This window comes from Ambystoma mexicanum, chromosome 1p (assembly GCF_040938575.1).
Source record: "Ambystoma mexicanum isolate Mex_15411 chromosome 1p, UKY_AmexF1_1, whole genome shotgun sequence".
In the NCBI taxonomy this organism is placed as follows: domain Eukaryota; kingdom Metazoa; phylum Chordata; class Amphibia; order Caudata; family Ambystomatidae; genus Ambystoma; species Ambystoma mexicanum.
The window spans coordinates 1,193,522,112-1,193,535,118 of NC_090921.1; the positions used below are offsets into that span (position 1 = coordinate 1,193,522,112).

At 44.3% G+C, this 13,007-nt stretch overlaps 1 protein-coding gene across 1 annotated transcript in view; it reads right to left on the bottom strand.

The window, feature by feature from the left end:
* Positions 1 to 1,745: 1,745 nt before the first annotated feature.
* Positions 1,746 to 13,007, bottom strand: part of LOC138451482 (FXYD domain-containing ion transport regulator 3-like) — a 67,279-nt gene continuing 56,017 nt past the window's right edge. The window contains exons 2-8 of the mRNA XM_069604912.1: positions 11,228 to 11,288; positions 10,457 to 10,489; positions 7,342 to 7,365; positions 5,229 to 5,303; positions 4,067 to 4,100; positions 2,670 to 2,716; positions 1,746 to 1,949 (exon numbers count right to left, since the gene is read on the bottom strand). Coding sequence (XP_069461013.1) covers positions 1,930 to 1,949; positions 2,670 to 2,716; positions 4,067 to 4,100; positions 5,229 to 5,303; positions 7,342 to 7,365; positions 10,457 to 10,489; positions 11,228 to 11,267 — 273 coding nt within the window. The 5' untranslated portion in view covers positions 11,268 to 11,288 and the 3' untranslated portion in view covers positions 1,746 to 1,929. The remainder of the gene's footprint in view (positions 1,950 to 2,669; positions 2,717 to 4,066; positions 4,101 to 5,228; positions 5,304 to 7,341; positions 7,366 to 10,456; positions 10,490 to 11,227; positions 11,289 to 13,007) is intronic.

Below are 13,007 nucleotides of genomic sequence, written 5' to 3' on the forward strand. Positions count from 1 at the left end.
GGCATGGTCGCTTGATGGACAGTGACTCCATTAGTAACACAACAGGGCCTGGTGCACATTAAGCAGTCTGTGCTGGGTGTACCCATAACACAAATTTAGGTTAAGCCAAGGAAGCACTCAGTGTCCCGGGGAACCTTCCTCAGGGAAGCAGGACCACAGGGACACTCCCTTAGGAACCGCTGCTTCAAATACAGCCCCATCACTTCAACACTATTCTAACAAACAATCGGCAGGTGGCCATTGCAGTAAACCAGACGAAGAAGGCAGAGTTAGAACAGCTCAGGAGGGAACGTCAGGTAAGAGCAGGAGTCAACCAAGTTTCCTTCAAACAAGGCACTCCTGCGTAGGACTTAAGCAGGACAATTGTTACAGCAACTAGGACTGCACCCCCAACATGCTTAATGTGGGCCAAACGCTAGCATTTCACCTATGGGCGAAGCATCCTCCAATTGGTTTCTTTGTACTATTGAAAAGAGGTTTTACCTGGAACCTGGTTGGGCAGAGTCAGCTAGAGTCCTCTGCCAGAGAGGCAACAACTGGAGACGTTCAAGAAAGACCTTACCTGCTACCTGAGATTCATGCTCTATAGAAGTAGCATTTCATGCTACTCACGTCTGGTAACCTTCCTGGTGCTGAAATGCAGAACGAGGACTATGCTTGCCCCTTTGACCCAGAGGTCGAGGAACAATCCTGGTTCCCGCCTCAAATTGCTTGATAGACATATGCCCAACTCTAGCCTGCCCAAAAGCCTCCTTGTGTCACATGCTGATGCGGCTTGGAACTCATTTGGCCAGCTCACCAATCAGCTGCTGACTCACTTTCTGGGGGTTGGGTTCTAGTGTGTGGAGTACTTGATTTGGGATTTTAGAGCGAAAGAGAAAAGAAATGATTGTCCTGTCCAGCAATAAGGCAGGTGATTACTTAAAACCCCTACTACCTTTGAAGAAAAACCTTTATTAACTCACATGTGCTGCTGACATTGTCAAAAGACAAGGACCCTTTATTCCAAAATCTGTAGTCAGTTTATATCAGTGGTTCTTCTATTTGTTGTGGTCTTGAATTTGGACAACATTACTTTTATTTTAGCAATTCAGTATTTCGTTTTGGTTGTTACTGGGCCAGCTCACACTGCTTGCTGAAAGAATAACCTGCCCTAAAGAGCTGAGGTATGCAATTTATGTTGTGCCTGGTTTTACCTTTCGATTAGGATCACTGGTTTAGTAGTGTGGTGCAGAGTAGGGCGCTTTAGACACTGCTCCTCCCTGTACTCCTGCAGGTCAGGAATTATTTCATCAGAGCTGGTCCCAATGAATGCAAATAGCAAGAGGAAAAGCAGCAAGGAAAGAGGCCCAACATTGGAGTGGATGGTAGTTCACAGCCATTTTATGAGGTCACTGCATTTTGGAGGACAATCCCAGTGCTCATCTCGCAGAGTACTGCCAGGACAGAGATCCTGAAGGCAATCTTTAAAAACCCTCATGGGAGGATTTTCTGGTGCCTTAGGTTGGGGGCACAAAGACCAGGAGTTCTTTATTCAAACTGAACCGTGTCTCATAGGGTTATGTCCTTACTGCTGTATCCACTGAGAAAAGTATGCATAAATCTAGGAATAGTGGTGTTGCTGCTGCATTGAGCTCCCCCACCACCAGGCATACCACGAGTGGCCCACATTTATCAGAGCCTTCCTTTAACCCATCCACCACATCGGGGCACACAACATTAACAGTCTGGAGCTCAAGGCACGATAAAATTGTGTGAACATTTTTATTTAAAAGTTTATAAACAAAGAAAGGTTCTAGGATTATGAAAAGCTTCTGATCCACCTCCCATTGCAGTTCTTCGGAGTCAAAGACAATGGCAGCAAAAGACACGAAGGAGCATCCCAACTTCAGCTCCCTGGAGAGCATGGAGATTGCCATGTGGGGTTTCTTAACAGTTACTTGCACTTCCTGCAACAGAATAATTGACACTAGTAAACCTTCCACCATTGTGTGCAATCAAGGCACTCCTGTACAACATCAACATGACCAACCCAACCACCCATGGCCCCACACCTTTCCATATCCCCTGCACTCCGCCAAGGGAGACCAGCTCAAGGCTAGCCAGCCTTTAAGCAGAAACAGCTTGCAATTTAGGAGTACAAAGCGAGAAGCAGAAGCCCTGTAAACACCAAGTGTCACTATACACAGCATTTCTCTCCAATAGCCAGTTCTCAAGAGAATGCATTCACTGGTCCTTGGCATCCAGGACAGGAGGCAAGGCAAAACCTTCAAGTCCCAGCACATACCATCCGTGGTTCCAAGTGAGTATTTCGAATGATTTTTTTTCGGATATCAGAATGTCGAAAACAGGTCATCGAAAAAAAGTCAAACGTCTTTTGCTCGCAATGGGGGGGTGGAGGTTCCCCCCATCCAGCCCCCCCCCCCCTCAGCCCCCTTTTTTTTAACTCGCAAAACAAAAAAAATGTAAATTGAAAAATACATCTTGAAAAAATAATTTCAGTAAAATGTTTGACATTTCTCATTCGAAAAAAGGTCTGACATTAACTGGATACCACCATCCGTCTAACGAACATCCTCTTCCCCTGCACTCTGCCAATTCCGCTTCCAATGACAAAGCATCCCCCATCAATCGCATGAAACCCAGCATGCATCCCTCCTCAGACATACCTGGTGTGATAAGTTGCTGACCCTGTTGGGCCTCACTTCGCCGCGGCCTACATAAACAAACAAATCAGTTGGTTCTATTGTACAGAATTACCCCTCCAAATCAACTCTAAGCAATAGCACTCTTTGGTCCAATACACCCCCCCGCCCACCCTCCCCGCTGCATTCTGACCAGTTTTCCATAGGTTTGTTATCGGACCGATTGGGAACCTAGTACACTGCTATGGTCCTAGATCAAGCACCCCAACCATTATAAGTTTCCTCAATTGGTTTTACATCCTGCAACAAGCAATGGAAGCAGAAGGGATGGGGCATTTCGCCACATGGAAAAAAATGTTACAGCCTGGGCAGCTTGTGACGCTTCTCGCCATTTGCTTGTATGGGGTTGTGCTTCCTACAAGTTACGGTTCTTGTCCTGAGACTGTGCAGGAAACAGAAATTGTAGACAAGGATGAAGGACAAAATGTGCTCGCGCTTGCACTCTTCCAATGTGTATAGTAAAAAGACTAGTTTATGCCGGATTTGGTCCTCAGCAAATATTTCTTTGCTCATGGAATTTATTCATTGAATTGATTTCATTTGTACAGTTCAAATTTTTACAGTCATATTTTTCAATGTGTACAGCTTGTTCATTGCAGTGTACCCCAAGGTGTTTTGGGATTTTGTGTCCATGCCAATTAATGTTGGTCCGATTGCCGATCGAACTAAGATAGACGGGATCCACAGACTCAGAACGGAGAGCTAAACGGACCATTGAAGAGTACAAACTAACATACCAGCAGCTAAAGAAAACCAGTCCTTATAAAACTATCACTGGAAAATTTCCAACATGTACGTATCAACTAAAATATACAAGGAAGTATTATTGAAGAGAAAAAGGGAATTGGGCAAATATTTTGTTGGCTCCAGTAGGAGCAATGCATCTGGTAACCAGCCAATATATCCCCTGAAGAACCGTCCACACCAAGACAGGGGAAACACGTGTCGGGAAGGGCAACAAACATTCATTGGCATGGACAAAAAAACCCACAACACCATGGGATACACAAATGGCAAAGAGTTTAACTCAATAAGCTGTACACATTGAAAACAAAATGTGACTGAAAATGTCAACTGTACAAATGAAATAAATTCAATGAAGGAGTTATATACTTTGTTAATGCAATTAACAAAGTATATGACAGGTTTGTAAAAAAGTGAACCGCATGAAGGAAACTCATTCTTGAGCAAAGAAAATATTTGCTGAGGAACAATATCAGGTGTAAACTCTTTTTACTATACACATTGGAAGAGTGCAGGCGCGAGCACATTTGGTCCCTCTTCCTTTTCTACATTTCGCTGCATGAACTCGAGCCATTAAGGAAGCTTCTTTGAAGAAACGAAATCCAAAGCAAACTTACTGATTTTTGTTGAATTTGCAACGACATTTTCCACCTAGACAAAAAATAAATAGAAGCAAATTCAAGTCAGCCTTAACCTGTGACGGAGTATCGATTTGCAAAAAAAAAAAAAAAAATGAAAGCTTCCAGGCTGCACCAAACCCATGCTAGAATCACCTACACCATTTCAAACAATACGCATTGTAAGAAAATAACAGCGTTCCAGAAGTTGAACCCAAGCCAGCTCTCTGGGGAAGAGAAAACTCCCAGGTCTCTAGCCCCACATGAAATAATCTGCATACTGCCTAGCCTGCCCTAAACCAAATGCGAGTTCACCATCATTCCCCAACCCCTCACCAAATCAGGGAAAACTGACCGTTCCTTCCTACTCACTAACGTTCAGATTAGTGGTGCCAGCAGAGCACTGCCACCGGAAGGAGCTCCGGGTTTATATTGCTGCCCGATAAGCAAATGGAACGTTAAGTTAAAAATGACCCTTTTCTTATTTGCTAAGGCTTATAGCTTTCAAAAATATCCATTTTAAGTAGCCAAAATAAAAAAAAGTGTCAAACACACCCATTTCCAAGTCTGAACTGGAGTCCGAGGACAGCCAACAACGAGTTACAATTTAGTGCACAACACAGGGCACTGGCCCACAAGGCCCTCAAAATTACTCATTTGCTAGCCATAGTGTCCTCATGGCGCGAGCTCCACCTAGACTATGGTAGGATGGTCTCCATTTCCTGAGTCAACTGCAATGATGGGAGGGCCATGACAAACTCCCACAACCCCTGGGACTTACAACAGCTGTGGCTTTTCACACCACAGACGTGGCAATCAAAAAGGCTCATTAGCTTCGTGAAAAGCACAGCCCATTCAGATGCCTCATGATTTCCCAAGGTTCCAGGCAGGCGTTTGTGCAGGCGGATACTACCTCCATCCATTCCACATGCAGTTGGAGAATCACCCCCCAGTCTAATTGCAAGAACCATGGTTTTGCTGGTTCCTCCTGCAGACACCTCCACCTTCCCCCCTTTACCCCCACCCAATAAATTTGGTGGCAACATGCCTCCAACTAATACCCCACCCGCTGCCTTCTCACCAGTTAGTTTTTCTACATACAAGACTTGGCCCACCACTTGCATCCTAACACCTTGGGTAACTGCATAACGGCGTTACTTACTCAGCAAGATAATAATTCCCATGGCACAGAGGATTCCAGCAGCAACCAAACCACCAATTCTCAGCGAGTGGTAATCTAGAAGGTCAAGAAAAGCGTGCTCAATTGGGACATTTATGTACATTCACCGACAAGGCTTTACCAAATGTTCCTAAAACCGCTTAACTGCAGCTACTCGGAAGTGTCTGCAGGACTGAAGCTCTGAAACCAAGGTTGAAGCAACGCTGCGCAGGTAGAGCTTTGCCATTTACATAAACTAGAAGCAGCACACACCCTGGACTCTGAAGGACGGAGCATGATCAAAGAGGAGTGTCTTGCTTGGGCCACAGTGTGCTCCTCCGCCTGGCTGGCTCTCTTAAGTACATGCAGAAAACAAGGCAGCCAAGTGGCAGCATGCTCACTGGTTGCTTGGCAACACCATGGCCCAATAAGGGTCCAGCAGCTGACCGCTGTGGTGCTTCTTGCTTCCCTGCCAATACCCCAGGAGTCCAAAGCACTTAAAGATAAGCGTCAAGCGTGTACTTGCAAGTTTCAAGTGCATTGTGGGTGTATCGGTGCGTGAAAGTTAATGGTGTGCCCCTTTCCCACCAATATTGTCATTATGCAGGACAGAAGCACTTCAGGACAGCAATGCTGGCTTAATTTATTTGCAGAGCATCTGAATCAAACCAAGTTAGTGGATAATATCCTACCTGCACAGTCTGAGCCAACACTCCTTACTCCTATGTACCACTATTACAATTGCCATAACTTACTCTGTTGCATTTCCATCTCTGTAACACCACATAACCACATCTTATCCAAACAGTAAAACAAGGTGTGTGCAGTATACCAGACAAATGTATTGAATTCATTTTCCAAATTGCTGTTACACCTTAATACATCTCATTTTTAGTCTACACATCCATTAGGTTTTCAATGGAGTTCCTATTCTAAGGAAAACATCGATTCCTTAGATGCCCTTGATCCAAGGAAAATAATGTGTTCCTTTGGTTACACCATTTCTGTATCAAACAGAACATTCAAAACTAGTATAGAAAACCACAACCCAATGTGTAGCCAACCTATGTGCAGTGTTTAGTGTTACAAATCACACATTGTGATCACTCGAGCTGTAGGAACGGTTCCTTCAAACAGATCTCCAGTGAGCTTCAGGGCAGTTATAAATCGTATAGGATCATCTATATCCATTTGGAGCACAACCTGGGTGCCAATTAATTCAATTACCAGGTTTGCATTACTTTGGCCATTCAGTTAACGTGCCACTCCTCAATTCAGAGTTCAACTATAGCGTGCTAGATGCATGTGCTGAGACTCCTCTAGGATCATACAGGAGTGTCATAGCACAATACACCACACATACGGCATTGTGCTTATACAGGTATGTGGCTGAGAATGTAGGATATGGTTTTGAATGATGGGTTTGATATAGGAAAGGTGTAACCAAAGATAATCATTTTCCTTTGATCAAGGAATAGACATTTGTTAGATAACTAGTAGTGACTCCATTTAAAATGTAAGTGTACAGAAAATTAAGTCTTAAGGTGCAATAGCAAGTCCATTCAATTGTCTCAAGTTTAAAAAACATTAACGATTTGAAAGTGGAGAAACACTAACTTATGTGATTACTGATTGTAATTCGTCCACAATGTTTGTTGACATTCCCTTTTGGATAGGATCAAAGGAATCACCACAATCAATTCTCGCGTGCAGTTGGTGACATAACACCCAATGGATTTCTTTTTAATACCGCAGAGATAGCTAGCATGCCTATGTTATTTGAAAAATTGTGTAATAAAATGCACCATTTTAACCCTTTATCTTTTTGATAAAAATAAAGTTGGTTGAAGGGACGAGAACCCCATCCTGAATCCCCCTCCATTACCAGGTCTGCCATCACTGCGCTCCGACTCTTGCTAATTGAGGGGCTATGACAGCCCTTTAAGGAGCTCAAACTAAAGTAAACTGATGAAGACCAATCATTTAGAATGCCAGTTCCCCTCAAGATACTCAAACCCTGCTGACCATCCTCCACTTACAACGATACCCACTGAAGGTGTCCTAATTCAAATTCCTGACAAGAATAAGAGAATATGTAGGTTTTAAATGCACTTACCATAATACAGAGGGCTAGCTGCATCTAAAGTGAAGAGGAAACAAAAGTTAGTGTATGCTAAACATTGCCAGTCCATTACAAAAGCAGGGAACCACCTGCCAGAGAGTGGGCCAGGGCAATACCAGCATCAGTTCTCCACACCAACATGGATGGGGCGCACCAATGGTCTCATTCCTGCCATGGGTTTTGACATCTTCTGACGGATTCAGGTTTGCAATTTCACCAATAGTGTGCATACAGGTGTGTATTCAGACACTACAAAAAAAAAGTAAAGGGAGGGGCCGCCACTTACCCATTCATGCAGACAGCTTCCCAAGTCATGCCATGGGTCATGGTTACAACTGAGAGGACACGACTCTTTTAGAGAAATGTGGCATTTACTCTGAAAAATCTGCCCCTACACGACAAGTGGACGTAATGCCCATCTAGGAGATGCCCGGACATCAATACGACACCAAAAGGCTCCACTCAGACTTGCAGACTAGTTGAAATGTTATTGTTCTCGCAGGCCCTATACTGAATACCTGGGTCACGGGATACAGAGCAAACCAGACAGATGCAGTCCGTTGATAAACCCTCCCCCAATTTGAGAAGAAACAACCCCTCAACTTAAAATTGTTGGAATGCACACTAGTGAGCTAGCGTGCACTGACTTGGCTGATTATGACATACTGCCCAAGTACCATTTTGCCCCCAAAACATGCAACTTACTAATGCCATAGCAGTGAACATTGGTCCCATGTAGCCATTGTTTGAACCGCAAGCTTTACCCAATATCACAAACCTGCATTCTGAGCAATATACTGGCTACTTGCAAACCTCCCACATGTTTCACTCCATTGATTCACCAAAGGACCCCTCACCACCCAATCCAACTCCCATAAAGCATTTTCTCCTTGCAAACAAGAGGACCACCCCTCCCCGCCACCCCAATAGCAATGGATGAAAGTCTCTGAAGCCCCGGCCGCATTTTAATGGTGGTGCGTCTCCTCTGAATGAATAACGTGGCACAAGCTCTGCATGGCCAGTTTCTCCCCATCCCAAGGTCCCCGACTTCTGTAGTCTGCTATAAGGTAATACCACCTTCACAGGTTGGTCATGCCTACCACCTTCAATAGGCTCAAGCAGAGAGGGCTTTTGTGCAGCCAGCAGTGACCAGGCAGTCTGATCATCCAATAAGGGATCCTTGCCATATTGGATTCAGCAATAATTGCCACACCATGAGGAGGTTATGGGCTGGTGAGGGGGGGGGCAGAAACTGGCAATCACCCTTACACAGGTGCCCTTGGCTAAATTTGAAGTAGCTCTCCGAAATGTACATGTTTGTTCAGGTAGAATGTGAAAATTGAGTAGTGGTAAACTCAAACCAAGATGGGCGAGGCAGCTCGAGGAATGGGACAAAGTAGGATAATAGCATCCGTTTTTTGCACAATTAGGTAATTAGGTAAGGCTGTCACAAAGGGGAGGGGGAGGGGCGTAAACCGACCAATAAGGCATTCTGACAAGCTCTGGTTTGTTGACACTTAGCTGTGGTTGTGGTGTGCTAGTCGGGAAACTGATCTTAATGTTTGGTTATGTGCTGTGTGCTTTGGGGTAGAAGGGCTACGAGAGGGAGTATGGTAGCGCATAGAGGATTCAAATAATAGCCAAGATGGGTCACCTGCATTGTGGTTTACAGTTCACGGAGCCAATCAGATTTAAGGCGGCATGTGGGGTTAAACATGGATCATGGTGCAGGAAAAACAAGGTTTATAGAGAACATTTTTTCCAACCAAAAATGTCATAACTTCAGGGGGCTTGCATCAAAACGTGGGAGCAACACCTGTAATTTAACAGGAAAAAAGCATTTTCAGCTTTACCCGCAAGATTGGGCATTTAACCTTAAATATTTGGGTAACCACAAAACTCTGGAACCATACCACTTGAAGTCATTGCAGTGCCATAATGCAGTGCTGCAACATTATGGCGCACTGAACCCCAAGAGTCTTGATACATTCCACGCACTAGTAAGCAATCTCAAAAGTGATCTGTGCTCTCCTACAAATCTCCAAGTTGGTTTGTTCCCACAAATCGTTCCGCCCTGAATCTGCACAAATCCCCTTCAGTCATGAATTTTCAGGGACGTTCAGCAGATGTTCGGGCAGGGTGAAGTAAACAAAACTTCAAAAGGGTGCTCGACGGGAGAAAAGTGAAGGTGATGGGGCAGAGGCTGTGGGTTAGGACGAGGTCATGGCGCCATGGAGCCCTGTGCTTTAGGGAACAGCAATGTGCAGTATGAAAGGCGAATGCACCTGCTGCATAGGTCTGTGTGACCTGCATGTTCCAAGGATGAATTTGGGTAGCAAGAGGCTCAGACTTTCCTCTTTCTGAAGGAGAACATGCGTAAAGTTGAATTGTGCAAAAGGATGATTTAATATCTCATTTTAGTATTACACTATAGAATTCATAACGCATGGACCTCTGTAAGGACTGTAGGGGTGGGGGAACATGCATTAATTTCATCTTTCAGAGTTGCTTCCTTGAGGACTAGAGAAGTTCATTTTGTAATTGGGAAATTCATACATAACAGTAGGGCTGAGTAAAATCACTTGTCAAGCATTCATGATGCAGCCTCATCCCTCACATTGCTTCAATAAATATAAGTTGGTCTAATCTTGAAATCAGATGAGCTGCGAGGAAACGCACAGGTGCAGTTAAAGATTCGCAGTCAGTTGGAAAGAAAACAGGTGCACACTCAGCCAATTAGACACGTTTGCTTTGACATCTTCAGGTAGGAAAGTCATGACCTTTCCCCATTTTGTTTATACTTTTGTGTTTGAAGGACAGGGTGTGGACCCCCCCCTTAAACTCAGGTTTACAGCAACATGAAGACAATAGGACATGCACGTAACCCGATAATTGGCGTCAATGCAAATTCAGGTGAATCCGTTTGTGACTAAACGTACTCAAGACTAGTCCCCTCGTGTTAAATGTAGTGCCATGTCACAGCTTGATTGCAGTATGTTCTGACAAACATCCCACTAGAGAACATCTCTGTACACATGTCCATACGAGTGAGCACTAAATGTACTTTGAGAAATAAGGGTTCAGCGCCAAGTATCAAGCAACAACTTACCAGCAGGGTCATTGGCCTTCAACACTGGAAGAACTGAGGAAAGAAAAATGAAGAAAAAAAAAAAATCAATTCTCGCACTCCTTGTCTACAAGACTAGCGCTGCAATACTTCTGGATAGAGAGCATGGGAATCAGACAAGTCACATGGGGAAACGGGCAGGAAATTCAGAAGGCACTACTAACTTGGCCTATGGAAAACGTAGGGACTGAAGTGCTGGACAGGAGAGGGGGCGTGGGGAGAACTCATTTAGCGCTAGCTACTCCAAGCAGGAGGCAAATGGTGCTGAAGCTAAACAATGCCCACTAGATGAAGGTGGCCTTGGGGAAGGCCACACTGTATGCCCCAGAATACTCATTTCTGCACAGAAACCTTGCATTCACCCAGACTTCTGTAAACATAGCATCCGCCACTCGAGGCCAGTAATGTGTTGGGAAGCTTTAATCTAGCATTGCTCAAGTCTAGCTTAAGTGGGAATTCATGGGTCCAGGACATCCAATCACAGGAATCCTTCACAACTAGACATTTTAAGCCACTGCTGAATATACACTAGCTCACCTGCAGGTGCTAGGTAGTGAATGGGCAAGACCAACTATCCCAACCTCCGACACAGACACTGCTGAACATTGGCCATTGCTTGCTTTCTGGCAGGCACATGCTGGCCAGCATGCAATGCTCAAATGATCTGCCTGCAATCACTAGGAATCACTGTAGCGGGCGGCTAACTGCAAAGACGGGTAGGGTGGGGGTGAAGGTAACACCTTGATTCCTTACCTGCAAGCACCATAAGCACACTTGCTGTAAGGGTCTGCATCTTGCGATCACAAAGTGAATGCTGAGGAGAAAAAAAAAAAAAATAATTTACATTCTGAATAACATTTGTAAAAGGGAACACAAGGAAGAGAAACCCGCTATTGTTATTGGAACCACACCTGAAGTGAATATCGTTAAATGGCTGCCTACATAACTTCCCAGCTCAGCCTTTCGTTTCAAATGGAGGCAGACTATGCCCTTTTCTTGAGTCCCCCCCCCCCCACCCATAGTGCAACCACTGCCCATGCATCCAATAGTACAAATATTAGGCATCCAAAATAGAAATCTGCCCACAGCCTTTAGGATTCTACAACATGCTCACAAAAAAATGGGTCTAAGCCACCACGTGTGGAGTAAGCAAAATGGGCAAAACGTGGTATTTGTACCTTACACTTTCAATTGCCACAAAAGGATGATCCACTCAACATTTAGCATTGCGCCCACTAGCCATCATACATGGCAAATACATGCATTGATCTGGCATTCAATTCATATTGGCCTACAATAGGGGCCCCTCTCCCTTCCACTAAGGCATACGGACCAGCTGGGTTTTCCGAACTAACATTTAGATTACAAAGTCTCTGCAATCCAGAGTGCTAGACACGCAGGATCATGAGAAACAGTTACTCATCCAGATTAGCAAGCACTGTACAGGTCATGTATGAAATGAGGAGGCTCCTCATTGTAACCAAAAAAGGATCCTATTGAGAGACACACAAGTTTGTATTGTGAGTGCATAGAAGCATACAAGGTAAAAAGGTTTGAATTTGGCATTACATAAAATCTGATGTCACCACACCATGGCATACCAGGTAATAAGTTGCAATGAAGCACAAGACTAGCCATTATTAAACCCTACCCTACCCTACTAAATCTCCAATACCCTGCTAAAATGTACAGCTCAGTCCATAGCCTCGTGGCGCAAAATGTTGGTGCAGGGATCGAAACAAGCCAGCTAATTTTAAAGAGACTAAGGAATTCTACCTCTACCACTCCCCCTTACACGCAGTCTGGCTTCACCCATGCAGAGTAGGGAGAGAAGCAGATAAGAAATCTTCTGTGCCAGGCACTGAACAGCTGAGCGAGTCCTGGGTTTGCTGCACAGAGAACCAAGTGAGGTAAAAACAATTCAAGAATATTTTACAGGCAGTCACAGACTGAAGGTGTGAACGTTGCCATTTATTTTCAGGTGCTATGCAGAGCAATTGCTATGTATCAGTGCTTTTGAGAAGTACACTTTACAGACAGTCGCAGCCTAGAACATTGCCTCCACTTAACATGAACAGTTACTTTTCATTTGTTTCTCAACGTTCACGTAATAAGCTTCAGAAGTAACAGAAGGTTTATAATCTGCCAACATTGTGACACATGTCAGGGTTCTGGCCATCTATTGCGAAGGGTGTTGAGTCTACTGTACAAAAAATATCACAGGGAAGCATTTGCAAATGAAATTTGTGAACACTACATTTTCATAGGGAATGTCAAATGAAAACGAGTGCATTGCACAGGTTTTTAGAAATAGAATCTATGCAAAGCACAAGAAAGGTTGGCCTGTAGTATGCGTCTTAATAGCATACAGACACGTGTGACGCAGGTGCCAATTGCATCTTAACGCATGTGTTAAAACACAACCAAACTGTTCACTGCGACTGGGCTCATATCCTAAGGGGCCAGTTATATGAATGACAGTATTCGGGTGACCGCGTAAGTGTATTCCAAGATACCGTCAAAGTGGTATTAA